This window comes from Myxocyprinus asiaticus, chromosome 44, assembly GCF_019703515.2.
Source record: "Myxocyprinus asiaticus isolate MX2 ecotype Aquarium Trade chromosome 44, UBuf_Myxa_2, whole genome shotgun sequence".
NCBI lineage: Eukaryota > Metazoa > Chordata > Actinopteri > Cypriniformes > Catostomidae > Myxocyprinus > Myxocyprinus asiaticus.
Window position 1 is genome coordinate 27,078,978 of NC_059387.1, and position 22,500 is coordinate 27,101,477.

Here is a 22,500-nt window from a genome sequence, read left to right on the forward strand (position 1 = left end):
ACAGAAATATTTTTTTTTTTTTTTTTTTTTTTAATGACTGGTTAAGTGTTCATGGAAATGATGTGTTTTTAGTCATTTTTTGAAGACAGAGAGTGATCAGCTTCACGGATGGAGTTGGGAAGGTCGTTCCACCAACGTGGTATGATGAAGCTGAAAGTCCGGGAAAGTGTTTTGGTGATGACCTTTTAATTATATTTAAGCTGCACTCTCCACCCATCGGCTGGTGCTGTGTAGTAAACTGGTTCCAGTTGGGTCATTAATATTCGCGCCAGCCAAGAGAGTGGCTGTGGTGGGTGAGTGCTCCCCGGAAAAATATTTTAATTAATTTTATCTTGTTTTTTTGGGGTTAACATCGACATGTATTTTGTTTTGTAACGTATGAAAGTGTATTGTATGTTCTCTTCTCAAGCTACCATGTTTTCTATAATGGTTGATTTAATGTTCATCCTCATTATACAACATGTGTGAGCATGATTATTGGGACTGACCGCCGTTTTTAAATGTGTGTAAACGGGTACAGACTTTATACTTGAAATAATATGTGTAATTATTGTATACCTGTCCTATATTGTTCATACATAAAGATTAAGATTTGCACCAGCCGGGAGAGTGGTTGTGGTGGGACATGCGCGAGTATGACTATTGGGACTGATCACCGCTTTTAAATGTGTTTAAACAGAATAAAATCCACCAAAGGCGTGAGATGGTGTCAATCGAGTGCTTTATTCAACACAATGCACAAACAACCCCATTACAATTGCATCAATATGACGTATTAAGGTACATTTCTAATAATACATTTAATAACAGTTGTTACTTGTTATTGTACATGTAATTAGGCAACTTTAAGTATTAGGTAAATTCACGAATATTGACTCATAAACACTGAGGAAAGGGGTGCACTTCATTATATTCATGATGAAATTAGGCACTGAACAGGGGTCCACCGTTTCACCAAGGTCCACTCATTTGGAGATTTCTGGCCTCGTCCCTGCCGTATACCATTATAAAAGCTTCAGCAATTATCACAATATGAAAATCTAAATACCTACATGGAACTCTAAAAATGGTTAGTGAACAAACAACTTAAATGAACATCCAGTACATGGTGTGTACAGAGGGAACCAATGGAGAAACAGGGGGTGCCCCTAAAACTTCCTCTACGAGTTTCTCACCTCTTCAGGGAAACCAATAACTAATAACATGAAGTGGTTGAAACATTTCAAGTTTTTCTGTTAATGACTCACTGTGAGTTTCAGTGAATAAAAGTGAGATATTGAGTAAGGATATGAGATGATGTTTTGGTGTTCTTTAAACTAAAATTCAACTAGGTATTTAGCCGTTATGTTCTATCTCACTGCTGAACTCACCTTTCACATCCTATTTCTTCTCTTGTCTGTAAGCCTCAGCAGTTAGAAAGATGCTGAGGGGAAAAGGGAAGAAACCCACTTTTTCAAATAGTTTATGATTAATCTTTATTTTATTTATTTTTTATTTTTTGTATTTTTGATGACTCTTCTGTCTTATTATTCAATTAAGTGTCTTTTGTGCATCTTTGTGTATAGAACCCTTGAGAGAACACAGAGATCAGGAACGAGACCACACCTGGGAGGGAATAGTTATTTTTCCTGTCATTAAAACTCTTCATCTCCAACAAACATCAGGCCTCTTTTCCAGACACACCCAGCAGAGGGTTTGCCTTAAGGTCAAAGGCACCAAGCAGCACTCTGGCAACCAATCAGAACAGCCCTTGGAGCCCTAACATGCCCCCCAGGAGCAGGATACACAACCATACCCACCTGACAGCAGCTGGCCAGGAAGCTGCAAAACACACTCTTTACACTTTCTCTCTCCTTTATCATCTACCCTGGCAACCATCCACAATTCTTCATCATTGCTGCTGTCTTTTATCTGCCTCCTCCATTTTCTTTTAATCAAGCTTTTCTTTTCTTCTGCAACATTTATTGGCTCCTTCACAAGCACAGATGTAGGACATGGCAACAATAAAATACACAGCAGGTCTGTTTGAAGCCATTATCACTAAAATGTCAAAAAAAAAAAAGAACAAAAAAAAAGAAAAAAAAAACGAGACACTTTTCTTTGCACTCCATTTTTTGACTGTTTGTTTTTTGTTTTGTTTTACAGCCTGCCTTTCATATTGATATCCCTTTCATAAACAATGTCATTTGAAAGGGCTGTATGAGGCACATGCTCAGGAAAAATTAATACCTGAGTGATAGCAGAGCTTTTGAAGTTCTTTGATTCTAAGGGTGTGTTCACACTTGGCAGGTTTAGTTCGATTAAAACGAACTCTGGTGCGATTGCTCTGTTAGTGCGAACAAGTGTGAACACTGCCATCCGAACCTTGGTGTGCACCAAACAAGCGGGGTCCACTACCAAAGACGTCTAAACGGACCAATAACAGTAAGTAATTTGCCTTTAATACTGACCTCAAGCATACATGGTTCATCATCATAGTTGCTATGTTGCCCATTACAGTTCGGTACAGGCGTCGGAACCGCCATCTCCTTGCAGCATATCTTCGTTTGTGTGTGCAACGGAGGAATTCCTGGTGCTGTTTTGACTCCTTTACACATTTGTTCTCAGCTGGTAAAAATACTACCATATATACATAAATCCAACGAGCACATTCAGCCCAGCAGTTGGATGATCTGCAAGTTCCGTCACAAAATATATGCCATAAAAGCTGTCCAATCAGGTTGTGACTTTATCCTTTTGCCTTTTGTTTTGTATCTTTAGGTTCGGTGTTAAAAATGCCAGTGTGAACGCTAAGCGAACCAGGACTAAATGTATCATTTTTTGGTCCGGACCAAGAGAACCGAACTACAAGTGTGAACACACCCTAACTGTAAATGCCTAAGACATAACACCTGCCAACAAAAGACCCAGGTGGGGTCAAATGTACCTCTAAGGCATCAGAATCAGCAGTGTACTGTACACAGCAAGAAACATGTAATGAACCGCAGGTATGTGGTATGTGGGTAAGCACCTGCGCAATTGTAGCCTGTCTAAACAATCATTAATACAGTTGGACTGATTTCATTATCTGACTGGGGGCTGGATTTAAACAGTACACACCACACTCCAGGGTGCCTCATGGAAGTCGTTAGAATAGTAAAACTACAATAAAATAAACTACTTATATATTTGCATATATCTTAATATTTTGCAATAAAATTAAAAAAAAATATTTATATACTTGTAATCAATAAATTTAAATCAATGGTTTAATATTTTTCCACTATTTTTAATTTGATTACGTCATTCACAATCCTTCATGGGATTGTATTTCATTCCCTCATTAAAGACATTAAGTATACAGTCTAGTCTTTTTGTCCAATTTTCAAATTATTTTTTGCTCCAAACTCAAACTCAGCGTCACAGTTTGTAATGTTGGGATTCACCTCAAAGTTGGTAGGTTTTGGTTATGAAATCCCTATGGAAAAAAAATAAAATAATGGGAAGGCACTAATTTGCACTCTATTGTGATAGTTAGACCTACCTCCAGAAAATATTTCTCTAGAACATATATGATGAAAGGGGACAAAAGCAGGTTAAGTAATTTAGATGTTTTTCATTGTTGTGTTCAACATTAAAATTTCTGGCTATAGGTGGCTATTTTTAGTGAAAGGGTCACAGGAAAGGCCAAACTGGATTACAGAAAGCATTCCAAGCACCATAAATATATGTTAATATTGTTTCCAGTTTCATGTGAGCCTTTTCAAGCTTAGCTGTAATAATAATTAATTTTACATCATGAATTATGGGCATCTCCAGGCCACAGGGCTGCATGCTTAGCTGCCATCATTAAGAAGAACTAGATCAACATAGCAATCTGACAGAACCAATTTAATTATGTCTGTTGTTGCTGTCATGTCTCGAGTGGTCTATAATTGTATCATAGTTAACAGTTTGAGGGCCATCTGCAAGAAAAGAACACGTCTTTAAAATTCTTAAGAACTGATTTTCAAATAAATTCAACTGGTGATAGCGAATGAAGTAAGAAGAAGGTCCCAAAGGCATGCTGGGTAAATGAGGCATCCCTGCAGGCGGTTTGGAAAAACAGAAATAAGACCGCTGTGGTACAGCTGAATCATGTATTCTCCACAGACAGGCTTTATTCAAGGATTAATGAATCACATTAATTCAAAAGGAGGATAATAAGTCCGGATTAACGGCGGGTAGAGGGGACATATCTTTTTGGCAGAAAAGTAAAGCCATCTGACCAATTTAGGGCAACATGGGAAGCCCTTCTGACACATTAGAGGACTTTCTAATGGGAGAAATGAATACTAAAAAACACAACTGTGGCACACCCCAAAAAAGACGAATTCTTCTTCCATTTTCTTAGTCACTTCTACTTTTTTCATAGTAACAGAGTACAATTACATTCAAGTAAAACTTGAGAGTAGTAACGAATCATGTTTTCCTACTTAACAATCCCCAAAATGTTTGTGCACAACTTTACTGGGTCTTCATCCCCACTGATGTTTCTGTTCTTGATGTAAAAGCCCTTACAATACAAATCTCCACAAAGAGAGGTTTTTTAATGAGATGAATGAGATGAACATGCAAATGAACAGGCCTAAACACCAACAGTACTCTGATGGTAAGCTATTGGGACTTTATCAGTAACCTAATAAAAATTCCCCTAAAATAACTAACTACAGAGGAAATCAACCAGGAAACATCCCTTGTGTGAGTATATATCATCGTCAAATGCTCTCAGCACTTCAAAACAAATCCTACATTTAAAGAAGCTGTTGCTGACAGACACAGTGTAATATATAAATCTCATGTGCAAGCCAATTCTCTCAGCAATAACCATCTTAATGCAAACTTTAGATGTGCTTTTCATGACAAAATGAAATAAATCATTCATCGCCTCTGGACAAAGTGCTGAGCTTTGTGAATAATGCAGGTGCATGATAAAGGCTTATTAAAATGCTTCTCTGCTAATTGTGTCCAAATTGCACTGCATCTCTCCACCTAAAGGAGTATAGATTCAAACATGATTTAGGCAGCTATAATAAAGTACAATAGTCAACCCCATTCATTACCTTAAATAAATTACAATTGACCCTTTTAAAATAGGCTAACTGCTTTATCAATGCTGAAATTAATAGAGGATGAAAGCAGGTTTGTTTGCTGTTGCTAATTTTTTTGCTTACTCTGTAAAGCTTTCACTACATCTCACTTTATCAGATGCTATTTGAGTCAGTCTAACCTGCAGCAGATGTGGTGAGTAATGACCATCATTAATTCAGCCCCAGCACACCTTGCGTCCAGACAGGAATAATGGCTCTGCTGGGCCACCTGCACAGCTGTCCCAGACAGCAAAGAAAGAAGGCTCACCTCTAGTATGCATTCTGAAGACTGTACCATCTCTCATAACATCATAGCCACATGTTTGATTGTTACAATAAAAAAAAGTGAAAAGATTTCCGAACTACATTTAACATGATTTCACAATTTTTACCAGACAAACTACATGCTCAATGTTTGATTGTCAGGGAAACAGATGGTTTCTCCTCTCTTTCAGCTGGGGTAGTGAGGGGGTTCTGGGATGCTTTGCTGTGTATGAATAGGGTGGAGTCCACCCATATAGGAGCAATGCAACATGATGGGCTGCTCCAATTTATACCGTAAATAATTCAGCACAGAAGCACTGCAGTAAGAGTGAAGGGTAGTGTTAAAACAAGGGCTCTCCCTTGAAGAACAAAAAAAGAATAAAATTTGTTTACTTGTTTTGACCAGGGAGTTTGTGTGTTCTTGGATACGCCATTTTTACGCATACTGCAGCTTTCATTCCTCCTCAGAGACAAATCGGCAGGTGTCTTCGGATTTACATGTCAAAGGCTCAAATAAGAAGAGACTGTTAGACTGTCCTTCTGGCAAATCACAGCATGACATGGATAGCACTCCTCTCAGTGGCTTGACCTCGAAAAGCAAAGAAAGATCTCCATCCTTATAACTGAGTCATATACAGTTCCATTTGACCATGAGAGATTTTCTTTAAATCTGGAATCTGGGCTGGAATTATTTACAACCAGGCCATTATTAAGAATTCATTATGATATGACCCTGCATATGTGACTAAATTGAAGTCTATACACATGTCCTTGAGACAGAACATCTGTGTCTAACTGAAAATAAACTTTCTTTTTACTCATGAAAGGGGGAGGCGGGGCTAACCTTGATTGAACTGTCAACTGTCACCTTTATTGAACTGTCAAAAACCAAGCTGACTAAACTCTGTATCTTGAAATGGAACAATATTTACAGCATGTTGATTGCATTGCATTTGTATTAGTGGTCTTTGTAGATCACAAGGTTTTAGTACTCAGTTTGCATTCTTAAAGGAACATTCCAGGTTCAAGACAAGTTAAAGGTGCTGTAAGCGATTTTTTCATGGAAAAGTATGCAAAAAGTGTTCCTACTCTCTTAAAGATATTAATGAAATAAGTGTCCTGAGATATCTCAACGGACTCTGTGACAGCTTTAGACTTTGTAAACAGCAAACAAAAATGTGTCTGTGGACGTTGGATAGTGACACTTTTCACCTGTCAGTCATTTTGCTCGTTCTCGTGGTGTTGTCTTTGAAACGGATCATTGAGGCTATGATTCATAATGTTTGTCAGTTGAGGGCGCTATTGTACCATTGTTGAATTTGACAGCCACAGGAACAAACAATGCTGCTCTATTGCTTGGTTTTGGTCTCAAAATTTCCTTTGGAGGGCAGGGTTTTGGAATGAGGGGCGTGGCTAATTCAATGGCTCAGTCACATGAAAGCTTCAGAACGTTAAAATCACTTACAGCACCTTTAAGGTCAATCGAAAGCAATTGTGGCATAATGGTCATTACCACAAAAAAATAAAAAATTAGACTCGTCCCTCTTTTTCTTAAAAAAAAAAATAAAGCAAAAATCTGGGTATGAGTGATGTACTGTACAATAGAAGTGAATGGGGCCAATCCGTAAACGTTAAAATATTCACTGTTTAAAAAGAATAGCCACAAGACATCAATATTATATGTGTTAACATGATTTTATTGCAGTAAAATCGCTTAATAATCTTTTATGTATAAAGTTATATGCAATTATACAACTTCGTTGCCATGACGGCAAAATGCAGCAACCTCAATAACTCAATAACCATAAAAACTACGATTTTAACAGCTTTACAACTCAAGTAATACACAAGTTTTAACAGAAGAATTAATGCAAGTGCTTTAATAAAATTTTATGCTTCACATTTTTGCCTTTAAACCCTAGAAATATTGGCCCTATTCACTTCCAGTGTAAGTGCCACACTGCAACCTTGATTTTTGCTTTTTTAATTTATTTTTAATTTTTTTTATTTTTTTATTTTTTTTTAAAAAGGAGATCGATTTTTCCTTAGTTATTTATTTTTGGTAATTAACATTATGCCACAAATGCTCTCAACTGAGCTTAACATTTATTAATGACCCTGCATATGTGACTAAGGCAAAGTCTATACAGATGTCCTTGATTTAAATCGAGGCCTGTGTGTAATAGAAAATTTACGCTCTTTGTACTCATCTGAAGAGATGTACCTAAAATTGACTGACTGTCAACTGTCAACTGTCACCTTAAATGAACTGTAAAAACCAAGCTGACTAAACTGTGACCAGTCCCACTCTCAAAGCTAACCTGTGATTTATTCGACTGAATAGCACTACAGTTACATTAGCCCACTGTGTTTAATGTTGAGTTGCAAACTTCAGATGACCCAGAACGACTTGTATCTTGAAGGTAACAATATTTACAGTATGTTGATTGCATTGTAATTGTATTAGTGGCCTTAGTGGAGCACAAGGTTCTAGTAATAAGTTTGCATTCTTAACTATAGCCTATGCGTTAGTAACTTTCTTGTAAGGCACTCTACCAATAAAACTTCCACTGATAAATTATAATAGTAAAATAAAGAACATTGCATGGTTCCTGATGGGTAATTGGTGTTTAAGGAGGCTCTGGAATTGCGTAGCTTTGATTTTAAGCTTCAGTTGAAGATATATTTATAGGACATAAATGCACTGGGCAAAGGTCGTGACCAACCATAAACTTACCCAACCACCATTTTCCTCAATCCAGTTTTCCAGCGGCCCGTTCAGGTAGTCGGTCATCCAGCGTGCAATATTATCTACCTGGGACGCCATCTCCCGGTTAACGCTCTCCACGCACATGGTACCACCAAACTCAAGGAACGCCACAATCCGACCCCAGTTCACTCCATCCCTGAACAGCTCTTCGGTCACCGCCGAGAAATTGCGCTGCGCTGTATTGGGAGTAAATACCATCTGGTTGGACATCTCCTCAAATTCCCGCTGGTACATCTTTTCTATCTCGTCTCCAGCCTCACGTAACGCCCGATAGAGCCTCAAGTGAGGGTCGGAGCGGGTGACCCGGTGGGGTAACAGACATTCGTTGTTGCCCCCTCCGGCCGAGGGAGCCTGAAGCCTCCTGTCAGAGTTTGAAGTGTCCTCTATTCCTTTATGAGGATCTTCCTCATCTCCAGAAGATTGACATTTCCACGCATACCCCCTCTTTAAAAGTTTATGATTGATGTATTTTTCCACAATATTACGACTGTCATAGCGAATTTCGTCCGCCATCGTTATTGAACACAATTAAATACGAGTTCAAACAAGAAAAAGTCGGTTATTCAAAGCACATCGTAAATGACGAGGGGGGGGTGACGGTCCCTCACAGAGAAAAGCTCCGTAAAATGTCAAAATCACATCGCTCAGTGCATCTTAAGATGTGGTTTCTGTCACCACAAGGCAACATTTGAGGTAAATAATATCTTGGAGTATTACATTCATTGAATACGAAGCATAAAACGGTTATTTTTTAACTTTATAGCCAGAATTGTCTGCACACCAAACCTGCATTTCCAGCGCGCTCTGACGATGGAATCGTGCGCACGGTGTTTACTGCAGCGCGCGGGTGAACTTCAAACGGAGATCCAAACGCGTCTCGAGCGTGGCGCGAGGAACGTCCGCTCATTGAACCCCTAAAACTCACTGCGTTTATATTTCCAGTGCGACACAGCGGGTGTTCAGCCACAATATCTTCCACGCTACGAGCTCAAATAAGTTAAAGCAAATTTAGTCAAGGGCATGCAGCTTATTATTCCACTGACATTCGATGTCCCAGAAAAGACGGAAGAGAAAATAGCGACCAAGTCAGTTCACGTAGAAGCACTTTTTTTTTTCTCTCTGTCTAAAATGTTCAAGTATCTCTCCTTTGGCGAGATGCAGCTTTTCTAACGTGTGGCAACGACAATGATCGTGGTACAATCCTGCGGATTCTAAGCGTGCTCCGTCACCACCAACGAATGACATCGAGGCTGGCGTACTCATTGAGGCAGCGCTCGATCTGTTGAAACTGAATGTTAGAATGTACTCGCTCAGAGGGCGGCACTTCCTGTACGTCACACCATTCATTGCTTTTGGCGTAGTAGCCTACAGGGATACACAGCATGCAGAGTATGTCTGTACACCTTGTCGAACTTCTTTACGTTCTTTTCAACATACTTTTCAACTTTTCAGCAGTCAAAGATTGTTGTAATTTTTTAGGCAGGGCTCCAAACCTCTGGCATGTTATTAAATAATTCTCTGAGGTAGCTGTTAACTGTCATAATTTACATAATTGATGAATTTCTTAAATGTTGGATCCGATGACAGTGTTGCTTTTCTCAAGATGCATTACAGATATGAATGGAATGCCCCCTTCACTCAATAAGTCTCACAGAAGAATGATAATCATATGACTATTAGCAATTCATCTGTAAAAAAATAAAAAATAAAAATACATAAATAAATAATCATAATGGTATTGCCCTCTTAATTGCCTTCTTAACTTCTTTAGCAAGCTAATAGTCTGGTTTAAGCATACAAGAAAGTAGCTGTTTTAGTAGAAAGCAGTACCCAGTATTTCTATTCTTACCAGGGACTAAAAACAAAATGTTTTTCATTTTTTCGTTCCCGTTCCGGCATTCTGACTCCTTTCCAATTGGTAAAATGTTAGAACAAAAAAAAAGACCTGTTAATAACATAATTTTTTTAAATGACAGTACTCTCTGCTAAGGTTGGGACCAGCTGCAGTGTTTCCAGATAGCACAAGAGAAACAAGGCACCTGTTTTGGAAAAACAAGCTCAAAACAAGGGACTTGCCTCACCCAAAATAAGCCATTCGAATTATCCCATGTGGGGGAATTTTCAGGATAGAAATCATAACAAGCATAGAACAGTAGCCTGTAAAATAACATCTTTTCAATAACTGTATTCTTAATATTAAACATATCCCCAAAAATATTTCAAATATTCAATTCAATACCTAAAACCAATTAATAGCATAAATCTCCCTCTCCTGCATGCACGCTCACACTAAACGTCATCTTTGGACTAAATGTCATCTTTTTCAGACCGAATGATTTTTATTTTGTTAACATTGGTTTTTAAACTAGCAATTTCCTTCAGAATCGAAGTGCATGCTTACGTTCTACTAAAAAGAGAGGAGCCTTGTTTTATTGTGCAGCAGAAAGTGATAATTGAAAGGGACTTCGTTCCCGTGAATTTTTTTTTTTTTTGTTTTGTTTTTTTTTCATTTTCGGTTTTCATTTTCGTTCATTGAACCGTTTTTAGTCTCTGATTCTTACTGCTGAATCAAATGAACTTTTTTTTTATTATTATTATTATTTATTTTATTTTTTTATGGTAAAGCAAGATTTATCAAACCTTTATAAGCCAATCACATGCTCTCTCACTATCTGGCCTAGTCAATCATGTTAGCTCATTTTAAATTCAGGTAGTCAGGTAACAGTGTATATGTACCAGTAGGTACCAACACATTTGATTTTTTTCTCAGTTAAAACAGTACAAAGGCAGAATACTGAGGCAGCTCTGAGTTTAATTCAGTGTGTTTATTTGGGTTCATATGCATGTATATTTTAAGGCTGCAGGTTACACAGCATTATTGAGTTTGGAACTCCTCATTAATGCAAACTTGCTACATTCTCTATCATAACAGTGCAATGCACAGTATTTATTTCCACTGTTTCTTTTCATAGTCCCACTTATTAGACATCCCATGGACAGGGTTAACTCTCATGTCTATCATCCTCTGTGTCTGCTTCTCGACCCACTCAGGAGACAGAGTGTGGGGAACATCACCGTACACTGTGAGAAAGATAAATAAAATGGCAGGCATGAGGAAGGACTCTACTTTAAAGAATTAAAGGAATATTCTGGGTTCAATACAAGTTAATGCATTATCGGCAGAATCTGTGACATGCTATCAATTACCATATAAAATAAATAATTTTGAATCATATCTCAGTTAACAAAACTCAAATTTGTAGAACCAGACACATTTACAGAAATGCTCTAACAATGTAAGTGCAACTGTCTACACACTTTTTTTTTTTTTTTTTTTTTTGCAGAATTAAAGGGATATTCTGGGTTCAATACAAGTTAAGCTCAATCGACAGCATTTGTGGCATAATATTGATTACCACATAAACAAAATTTCGACTCGCCCCTTCTTTTCTTTAAAAAAAAAAGCAAAGATTGAGGTTACAGTCAGGCACTTACAATTGAAGTCAATGAGGCCATTTTTAAAGGCAAAAATGTGAATCTTAAAATTTTATAAAAGTATTTGTATAAATTCTTCTGCTAAGACTTGTGCATTATTTGAGCTGTAAAGTTTAAATCGTTGTTTAATGGGATTACGGGGTTTACGGCATTATGTTGTCATGGCAACAAAGCTGTAAAATTGAATATAACTACAGTTTAGTAAGCGATTTTTTCACACTAAAATCATATTAACATGCATTGTTTGCGTCTTGTGGCTATACTTTTGAGACAGTGAGTATTTCAGTGTTTACGGATTGGCCCCATTGTCATTATAAGTCTCTCCCTGTAGCCCAGATTTTGTTTTTGTTTTTTTGTTTGTTTTTAAGAAAGGGAGGGGACAAGTCAAAAAAAAAAAATCACTATGCACTAGACTGTGTGATAATATTAGAAAATTGGTTGCAGTGTAGAATCTTTCATATTATTTCATGACTAAATTGTAAGAATGATGCATGTAAAATTTAGTATACAGTATTCTGCTATATGTCCTTTTTTTCAAGGGCATCTCCTGAATTGAGACCCCTAAAGGCAGAGAGTAGAAAAACATTATTTTGCCAGGTGGAGTCAGTGCACCTGCCCTGAGCTATATGCAGCAAATTCTATTCAGTTTTAGGGGATTGCAGGGGTTGGGGGTGTCTAAGAGTCTGCAGCGTGACTACATCCCGGGTGGCTCAGAACTTCCAAAAATTACATCTTTAATCACCTCTTTTAAGCCTCATATTTGCTTAAGTCAACCTCAGACAAGTCTTAATACGCGGCCCTAATGTATTAGAAGAATAGTGGCCCACAGCAGAGCATTCAGAGTTTTTCAAGTTATGACATGAGCCAGACAGTGTGGGAAATACCCAGCCCTCAACCAACAACTGACTTTTGGACTTCTGTACCTTTCTCATTTTGACGTGGTTACACCCCTCTCTCTCTCCCCTAAGGATCCTCACCAAAGTTTTGTTCACACTTCTTTTCTGTTTCCTTCCCTCCTTACGTTATTTTCCTCTACTGTGGCTCTCCTGATGTAATGTAGCATTGGCTTCCTTCCTCAAAGAACTGGGGCCTCTGAGACAGCGATAGAGAAGACTCGTATTCTTCCAATAAGAAATCTCTCACACTTATGCACTCACATAAATATACACAGACAAATGCACACTCATTCTTTTACAAACTTGTCAACTGTTTTCCATCCATCTTAAGTACACACACATGCAGAGCCTTGGAAAGCTTCTTATCATTTTGCAACAGAAGAAGTTCAGCTGGGTCTAAAGGGATTCCTGAACTGAAGCAGGGGCTCAAACATGTAAATCTTTCCACCCTTCTTCCTATTTTCTCCTCTTTTAACTGCTGAATGCAAAACACAACCCAGTCCAATTATTTCAGCCGAGGGAATGCAGCAGGAGCATGTGCTGCAGGTCAAAAAGCTGGGCTGATTCCTCCATCTGACACATGCTATCAGAGTGATCTGTTCTCTGAGATCTACCCTACATGTCTGATGGAGCTGGTCACATTAGAGAGAAAAGAAAGTAAAAAGAGAAGGCAAGACATCAAAATCCATGTAGAGATCACTGGTAGAGACTCTAAACGAGATTTCAAGCCTTAATTTAACGGAAGCCAATATGCTATTTCAGATGAGTAGATTGGAGATTCTACAACTGTCTCTGATTTCAGATTGGATGAATAAATAAATCATCAGCACATTTAAATCCAGCCGGATCACACTTCAAAGCGAGTGGGTGTGAACACATCGCATGATGAAGTGCTTGAAATTCAAACATTTAAAGGATTTCTTGTAAAAATCTGGTAATCAAAACCTATAAAGTATAATTAAGATATTAATAGTGAATAGTGAGCTGGGAATTCAGGATGTCACATCTGTTAGCTACTGTATGTGTAAATTAGTGGTCGAACGAAATGGGTTTTGTTCATTAAAGGGATAGTTCACCCATAAATTTACATTCTCTCATCATTTACTCACCCTCATGCCATCCCAGATATGTATGACTTTTTTCTTCTGCTGTACTAAAACAAAGATTTTTAGAAGATCATTTCAGCTCTGTAGGTCCTCACAATGCAAGTGAATGCGTACCAACATTTTTAAGCTCCAAAATGCACATATAGACAGCATAAAAGTAATCCATAAGACTCCAGTGGTTAAATCCATGTCTTCAGAAGTGATATGATAGGTGTGAGTGAGAAACAGATCAATCTTTACGTTCTTTTTTTTAAAATTAATTCTCCTCCCTGCCCAGTAGGTGGCATACATAATGTGAATTTCCAAAAACAAATGAAGAAGAATATGAAAGTGAAAGTAGAGATTGATAGTAAAAAAGTATTGAAAAATGTATCTGTTTCTTGACACTTATTATAAAGCTTCTGGATTTCACCACTGGAGTCATATTGATTACTTTTATGCTGCCTTTATGTGCTTTTGTAGCTTCAAAGTTCTGGCCACCATTCACTTGCATTGTGAGGAACTACAGAGCTGAAATATTCTTCTAAAAATCTTTGTTTGTGTTCAGCAGAAGAAAGAAAGTCATACACATCTGGGATGGCATGAAGGTGAGTAAATGATGAGTGAATTTTCATTTTTAGGTGAACTGTTCCTTTAATTGTGCATTATCCTTCGACAAGGTACATTTTGGACACTTGTGTTACTGTAATCAGCCAAGTGGGCAGTAATCGACCTGTTATCACTGGCGTACATATGTGTATATGAATGCATACACATATGTGTATAAACCCACCAGAGACACATTGCCACCACACTAGCACCCCAGTGAAGCCAAGGAAGATAAAAATGCCCCCAAGGACGGTCATCCATTCTTTAGAGCCTTTCTGCATCTCTGCATACGACAATTCATGTGTAAGCCTGTACACTGCAAAGAGAGAGAAAAACACAGATGCTCAGAATCTTTATAGTTCTATGGAGATTTAGTAGCATGCCTTTCTTCTTGCATGCACTTGTAAGTAATGGCACTTTAGCGCCCATTTCTATCACTCAATTCAGATATTGGACAACACTGCCATCTGGTGGTAAATAACATATAATCCCAAAGGCACATTTGGCTTGGCCTGAAATGATAATTATCATTATCATTTCCAAGACCCATGATGACCCATTTACAATTTTATTAATATAAGATATTATCCACTACAAAAAGAATGCAACTGTGAAATAAAGCTAGAGTTAGTAAGAAAAAAATAAAAAATAAATAAACAAGAAACTGTTAAATATGATAAATCGATCACTGTTGATACCAAAGAGAGGGTATCAATAGCTAAGGGATGACTTGTGGCATTCAGCTCTAAACAAGAGCTGTAAAAATCATACTGGAAAATTTTATCCAAAAAAACAAATAACACTAGCTACTCAAGAATATTGATCAGGTCTCTGCCAAGTGTTCAACCAGCAATTCAAAGCCATCAGAGGATCTGAATAATTTATACTGGTTGGTTTCTCAAAGACATGCCTTAAGTCTTAAGGTTGTTCTTTGTAGGCTGTTCTTCTCTGTTCTTTGTCAAACCAAGAGCAACACTGGATAAAATTACCAGTAAATCAACACTTGTGGGAGCTGACAACAATTTACCAATAGACACTGAAAGATTAATATTATTATATAAAATAGGAAATATTTATTAAATAATGTATTATTTATTAAAGGTGCACTCAGTATTTTTTATGTATTTATTTATTTATATTGCACTGGGCTTTTACTGACACCTAGCGCCACGCAAGCAGCTTCACACAAGTGCAAACGTTTTTAGCTTTCAGTGCTAATCAAAAACTTTTTAAATAGAGTAAAAAAATACTGAGTGCACCTTAGTCCTTGCAATAACATTGTATTGCAAGGACTAATGTGTTCTTTTGGGAGCTCTTGAAGTGAGTATAGTATTTGTTTCCTTTATACCTGAGGTCAAAGTCTAGCCTTTGATAGTACTTTATACTTGAATATACTTGCTGATTCACTTCAAGCTGCATTCCTGAACTCATTCATTGGTGGAACATTTTAAAAAGAATAAAAATCAGGTTTGGTCATTCAGATTTACAGGCTAATTTCTCCTCCCTGGTGAGTTGGGTCCATGGTCCCTTCTCTTTCTCTTTGAGTTTTTTCTGTTCGGCATTGAGGTTTCTGACGAATGGAATATCAGGCAGTGGAGTGTCCAGACGGTTGTTGTACTGAGGAACGGTGCAGTCAATCACATCAACATCTGAGAACAAATATACAAGAAGAAGAACGGTAAGAGAACTGAAGTACCCTATAGAGGGTTTGAAAAGGTACTGTAAATGGTAGCGGGACATAGATAGATAGATAGACAGATAGAAAGACAGACAGATAGATAGATAGACAGACAGACAGACAGATAGATAGATAGATAGATAGATAGACAGACAGACAGATAGATAGATAGATAGATAGACAGACAGATAGATAGATATGGAGAGCCTGTATGTGAATGACAGCTGAGTGGAAACTAATCCTCTTGAGAGCTTGCTGTCACCATGAGTATGTGCAGCCCATGCGCCAGGTGAAGTCGACAACCTCCGCCAGAATCCAGACTGCAGCCCCCGCACCAGTGCACGAGAAGTCAGCATCTAAAAACAATGCCGAAATGTAATACTGTAGCTAGAATTGTCAACACAACATAGCTGTGCACATAAAAAATAGGGTTACCATTTCTGCCACAATACCATTATTTCAGAGTTACTTGATTTTTACTAATAAATTCAAAAAATTACTTATATATTAGCATATACTGTATTATATTTACTATTATAATATCATAGCAAATAAATAAGGGATCACCTTAAATGAATAGTTCACCCAAAAAAGACAATTAGATAAAATATGATATATGTGGGTGAGAAACTGATTTACTTAAGTCCTTTTTTACTATAAATTCTCCTCCCTGACCAGTAAGTGATGATATGCACGAAGAATGCGAATAGCCAAAATCAAAACGTGACACCATGTGAGGTTCGGACGTGTGAACGGCGAGCTCTGCGCACTTTTCTGGTTTTAATACTTTTTATGTCATAAACCGGTGAGATTCGATACACCCTGATCCTTAACTGTTCTAGGAAGACAATATGTCATAGAATTCAAAATCCTCAGGCTCTGGAGACATTAAAAGATACTTACGTGCTCAAGCTGATGCCCCTGACAAGGCCGCGGACCAGGGAGCTGATTTGGCTGGACGAAACTCACTGAAGTGGTTACAAGAGTGGGGGATGTCGAGAAATGGATCGATTATCTGGAGTCATCGGAGAGGGAATTAGCTGCTAATCCACTAGCGACCAATGTGGATTTGGAGCATGTCTGGGAAAAGTTGGAGGATATGGAAAATCGTAGTCGGCGGAATAAATTCCGGATTGTTGGAATTCCTGAGGCCGAAGAAGGTCGGGATATGGTGAAATTCCTGGACAGGCTCCTTCTGAGTCTGCTTGACACAACAGGCCATAAGCTGGAAATCAAGCGAGCTCACAGGGTTCCGGCTCGGCGATCCACTGAGGGAGACAAGCCCTGATCAATTCTGGCCAAATCCGATAAAGATCTCGTGTTTCGCGAAGCGAGGAGTAAAGGAAGGCTTTCTTGGAAGAACCACAGCATTTTCTTGTTCCCAGACTTTGCGAATTCGACAAGAGAGAAATGTGATCGTTTCAAGGAATGCAAGAAACTCTTACATCAATGGAAGGTCGCTTTTGCACTGATGTTCCCGACCAAATTGAGAATAGATGCTAAGGATGGCCATAAAATATTTACATGTCCCCAACAAGCGATGTCCTTCATAAAGTCATTGGACTGAGTAAGTTATTTTATGGTACTCACGTTGCAGCCAAGTGGACCGACTCACTGAACATTCACTTGACCTTCCGAGGAACTGAGCGCATTTTTTGGTTTCTTTTTGTGCTGGTTCCGCCTAGCAGCTGGAGTTTGCTTTGTGAAGTAACACTCCTTCAGGACAGTGTTGTGGATGAATCTGCACGTTCTTTGTGCTTATACCACTTATTGGTTGGAGTTTGTTTTGTGGCATATTTCTTGCAAGACATTGGAGTGATTATGCCTTGCCTCCACAGAATTATGAATTCCTTTTCTAAGTCTAAATCTTCGGTCTAAATCTGAAGCTTTGGCTCTGACAGCATACTGCTCAGTAATGGCTTTTCAGCAGGGTGCCTTTCAGTGGCCCAAACAGGGCATTAAGTATTTAGGTATTTTATTCCCAGCAAATTTGTGTGATTTAGTTAGAGTTCATTTTGACCCTTTAATAGGTGGGCTTAATTATATTTATCTATGATTGGGAAGGTTAATGTTACTAAAATTAATTGTATTCCAAAATTCAACTACCTGCTACAGTCTCTCAGGAAGTTCTTGCCCCTATTTCGCCATTGCAAAGACTTTCGATCAAACTAACCGGAGAAGTTAAGTTACACCCCGTTATCTCGCATTTGCACTCGGTATGGACAGAAGTGTCCAGAGTGTTTAATTCGGACATTTATTTAAATGTTGCCTCAAGCATATGGCTGAACCCAAAATTATGTATTAATAAGTCCCCTTTCTGCTGGTCAGAGTGGATTGTGAGGGGGGTTACTACACTCAGTGACCTATATGAGAGCGGAGTGTTGAGATCCTTTGAAAATGTTATTCCCAGATCTCAGTTTTTTAGGTATTTACAGCTGTGCCACCTGCTCTGTACTATTTTTGGGAGTAGCATACACCCCCCCTAAAGCGGCAGACACTCTGAGAGTGGTGATTACTGCTTTTGGAAAAAGTCATGAGGCATCAGTGTATTACTCCCTACTAATTCAGAGTCTGGGGGACGGTGCTTTAACTTCTATGAAGAGATTATGGGAGAAAGATTTAAACTTGGTATTGGAGAGAGTGTGGGCTAGGATTCTAAAAGACGTCAAGTCTGCATCTATAGATGCAAGGGTGTGCCTTATGCAATTCAAGATTTTACATCATTTCTATTGGACCCCCTCTAGATTGCATAGGCTTGGTCTTAAAGACACACCCACCTGCTGGCGATGCCAATCAGAGGATGGAGACACAAACCATATCTATTGGTGGTGTTAAAATCCAAGAATTTTGGTTGAAGGGTCAGAGTTTTGTGTGTGACGAATTGGGCACTTGGGTTTCATTTTGCCCCAGACTCTGTATTTTGGGCGATGGGGCGTCATTGATGTAGAGAATAGACACATAAAGAGTTGGGTCCTAACCAGTGTTATGATCGCCAGAAAGATAGTTTAAAGGGGATGGAGGTCGGCTGGAACGCCCCCATTTCAGGAGTGGTGCTCGGAAATGGGAAGGGTGGTGGCTTTTGAAGAAGGGTCATCTAGAAGACTAGGGAAATTGGACTCGTTTGTGGGGAAATGGGGCAGATATCTGGCATTTTTGGAGGGCTCTCGGGAAGAGGCAGTGGAGAGAGAGGTGTAGTTGTTAATATGTGTTATTTTATATATATATTTTTATTTTTTTTATTTTTTTTCATAATTATAGATGACCACTGGGATGTTGTTTAGGGCTAGGGTGGGGTTGTGGGGGTTAAATATTGATTCTGTGTATATACAGTATGTTTTGTTTTTCTGTGTTTAATATATGAATCAATAAAAAATTGTTAATCAAAGAACTCTTAGGAGAGAAGACTGCTAAGGAGGGCTGTTTGAAAGTGTTGATTTGTAGTTAAAAAAGGACATAAATATAGATCTGTTTCTCACCCACACTTATCATATTGCTACTGAAGACATGGATTTAACCACTGGAGTCATATGGATTACTTTTATGCTGCCTTTATGTGCTTTTTGAACTTCAGAGTTTTGGACCCTGTTGACTTGCATTCTATGAAGAGCTGAAATATTCTTTAAAAAAATCATTGTGTTCAGCAGAAGAAAGAAAGTCATACACATCTGGAATGGTATGAGGGTGAGTAAATGATGAGAGAATTTTTATTTTGGGTGAACTATTTCTTTAAAGCAGTCTGTAATGTATTGCTACTGATGGCATCAGATGTTAATGCCTTGGAACTACAATGGAGCTGAATGAAATCATAAATACATACCATGACATTTAATATGAATGGTTCTCCATGGTACTTCAAAGAATACCATTGTATTACTATAGTGAATGTCCAAAAGACCACATTATTACTATGGTGTCATGCCTAAGCTTTCATATGCATTTCTGTCGTTTTGTTCAATTTCCTTTTGTGATGAAAATGAATAGCAGAAACTAACGGTAGGATCTAAGGTTCCTGAAATTATGGTTACCATGGTAAATGTTTATTGACCTGCCTTCAAAACCAGCATTCTGAGAGAAACAGTGCCAAGTGCAACAAATTGGATACAGCCCTCGCATCGGGAGCGCGCATGTGATGCCCAAATATGCAGTCGAGGCAGCGCACTGGTTGGCAGCTCACAGTCAATGACCTTGTTTTGCTTTTGTGACAACGCGCCTGCAAGGTTAATTAATGGAAATGGAAAATGTGAGGTGCCTGATATCATTGGCGGTATTAAGAGTCCGAAATATACGGAGAGATTTGCTGAAGGGCACCGACATACATGGTTGTGCAAATATAATAAAAGAAGATCACGCTTCATATCCCTGCACCTGCCCCAAATTCCTTTTTTAAACATAACAAGCAGGTATCCAGCTAGTGTCGGAGATTTTGACTATGTGCTCTCTGTCACGTAGTGTGGTGAACTATTCTGCAGCCGCTAAAATTACTTCACGGGGGGCGTGACATCATGCACTGATACATTGAGGAAAGTGAAACAATACAAGTTCAAATACGAAGTCGTCAATTCTTTCATTGTGTTTTATATATATATATATATTCTATATGTATAATATTTGTAATATTTAGGCTATTCGTGCAAGCACAACACTCATTTATGAGATATGGTTGATATATAATAAGCCTTTCAAATATGCCACGATGACATTTTTTTACATCGCATTTAAAAGGTTATTTCAACTTAAAAACTCTGTGAATATTACTCGAGAGAGATTGCACAAAATCCAAAATCTAACCGTTATACCATTAGGCTACTATTATTAAAGTCATTAAAAATGCACTGTTTCAATTAAGGAAATAATCAGTTTTGTTTACCCCTTATTCGAGAGATAGGCTACTGTAACTTTCATTAACTCAAAGTGTGAAGTTAATCTCAGGATTAGTCACATCTGGATAAATACCTTGGAAAATAGCATCACTGAGTTTTTTATTTTATTTTAGTTTTTAGTTTTTTAATCTCCCTCAATATAATAATCTCATCCATATTCAAGACCAAATATACAGATATTTACCTTAATATGTGAAGGTCTGAGCTTGTCGACAAGAAGTTGCCTACGTGCTCTGTTTATATGGTTTCATGGATCACTTACAAGCAGCGCGTAGATTGTGAGAGTCAGGTGCCCATCGCTATCAGCGGAATGAACCAATGAGCGCGTTTCAGGAACCAGCCTCGCCAAGGGCGCACCATCCGTTTATGACATCTCTGCTTACAGTCTACCGTTTTTTTTTTTTTTTTTTTTTTTTACTGAAATTATATTGATCCTCAATAAGTTCATTTTGGGGTCGATCCTGACTGGTTTTGACTCGTGGAGAGACCTGTATGTCTGTTGAGACTCAGAGAGAGACTTGAATGGAAGTTGGTGCAATAGTCTATTCCATTGAGTGAATTCCATTTTTTTTTTTTTTTTTTTTTTTACTAATGTATTGTTTATGTGAAAATTATACCGTTTAATATTAGGCTATAGCTTTTTTTTTTTTTTTTTTTTTATCTTAATTTTAATGGGTGAGCTTGCATGATAACATTTAATTTTCTAAAGGTGCTGCGCGCGTTACTGTGCATTTAACAATTAAAACTTTGAACTTGAACTATTTGCAAAGAGGTTACACTGTATCATGTTGGTTACCTAACTTGACATTGTAACAAGACAACAGCGGTGCAGAAGGAAGTGACACGCCTTGTACATTTAGCCCGCCAAGTGTTCGTAGTCTCCCCACATACTGGTATCCTTCCTGCTTTAAGCAGTCAAATGTTACTTCTGTTTCATGTTGCATTCTGTAGTGTATAACTGTGGCGGAACTGTTTTGACAGTTCCACATTAATCACTGCAAGGTTGTCCTCAAGTGCACCTGTATACATACATAATACATGTGTTTAGTAAGTCATAATTATAAGTCACAATTATGAGATAAAAAGTCATAATTATAAGAATAAGTCATTATTTTGAGATAAAAAGTGATTACTACTAACTACTAAGTCATAATTATGAGGAAACCCAGATAGCAGGCATACAGCTCTGAAATTCTCTCATCATTTACTTACCCTCATGCCATCCCTACTGTGAAGGGATGGTGACTTACTTTCTTCTGCAGAACACAAACAAAGATTTTTTTTAACAATATCTCAGCTCTGTAGGTCCTCACAATGCAAGTGAATGGGTACCAACATTTTTAAGCTCCAAAAGCACATAAAGGTAGCATAAAAGTAACCCATCAAAGCAAAATGAAAAGTGTGGGTGAGAAACAGATCAATATTTAAGTCCTTTTTACTATCACTCTCACATTCTTCTTCTGTTTTTGGACATTTACATTCTTCTTGCATATCGCCATCTACTGGGCAAAAAAAAAAAAAAAAAGGGACTTAAATAAAGGGACTTTATAATAGGATAGGATATTAATCTGTTTCTCACACACACCCAGTGCCCGTCCTCCCTTTAGGCAAACTAAGTTTCTTAGGGCCTCCGATCCCCCTAGGACCGGCTCAGCCCACACCTATCATATCGCTTCTGAAGATGTAGATTTAAACTCTGGAGTCGTATGGATTAC

General features: G+C 38.0%; 2 protein-coding genes across 2 annotated transcripts in view; both read right to left on the bottom strand.

Annotated features, from left to right (window-relative positions):
- LOC127434146 (apoptosis regulator Bcl-2-like) overlaps window positions 1-9,424 on the bottom strand; it is a 74,595-nt gene extending 65,171 nt beyond the window's left edge. The window contains exon 1 of the mRNA XM_051686679.1: window positions 8,110-9,424. Within this exon, the coding sequence (XP_051542639.1) occupies window positions 8,110-8,655 (546 nt within the window). The 5' untranslated portion in view covers window positions 8,656-9,424. The remainder of the gene's footprint in view (window positions 1-8,109) is intronic.
- A 1,524-nt stretch (window positions 9,425-10,948) lies between these two features.
- Window positions 10,949-21,132, bottom strand: LOC127434147 (cytochrome c oxidase subunit 4 isoform 1, mitochondrial). The gene is made up of 5 exons (XM_051686680.1): window positions 20,970-21,132; window positions 16,168-16,261; window positions 15,715-15,876; window positions 14,412-14,543; window positions 10,949-11,223 (listed from the first exon to the last, which is right to left on the bottom strand). The coding sequence occupies exons 2-5, from the start codon at window positions 16,259-16,261 to the stop codon at window positions 11,090-11,092; spliced, it is 522 nt and encodes a 173-aa protein (XP_051542640.1). The 5' UTR covers window positions 20,970-21,132; the 3' UTR covers window positions 10,949-11,089.
- Between the last annotated feature and the right edge of the window lie 1,368 nt (window positions 21,133-22,500).

What these genes read in the sequence shown, in the direction of transcription:
- LOC127434147 (XM_051686680.1), bottom strand. Translation starts at nt 16,261, where the DNA reads ATGCTGACTTCTCGTGCACTGGTGCGGGGGCTGCAGTCTGGATTCTGG. An exon ending in ATGGGCTGCACATACTCATG is followed by an intron (nt 15,877 to 16,167) that starts GTGACAGCAAGC and finishes ATTTGTTCTCAG; the next exon opens with ATGTTGATGTGATTGACTGC. An exon ending in GTGGTGGCAATGTGTCTCTG is followed by an intron (nt 11,224 to 14,411) that starts GTGGGTTTATAC and finishes TCTTTCTCACAG; the next exon opens with TGTACGGTGATGTTCCCCAC.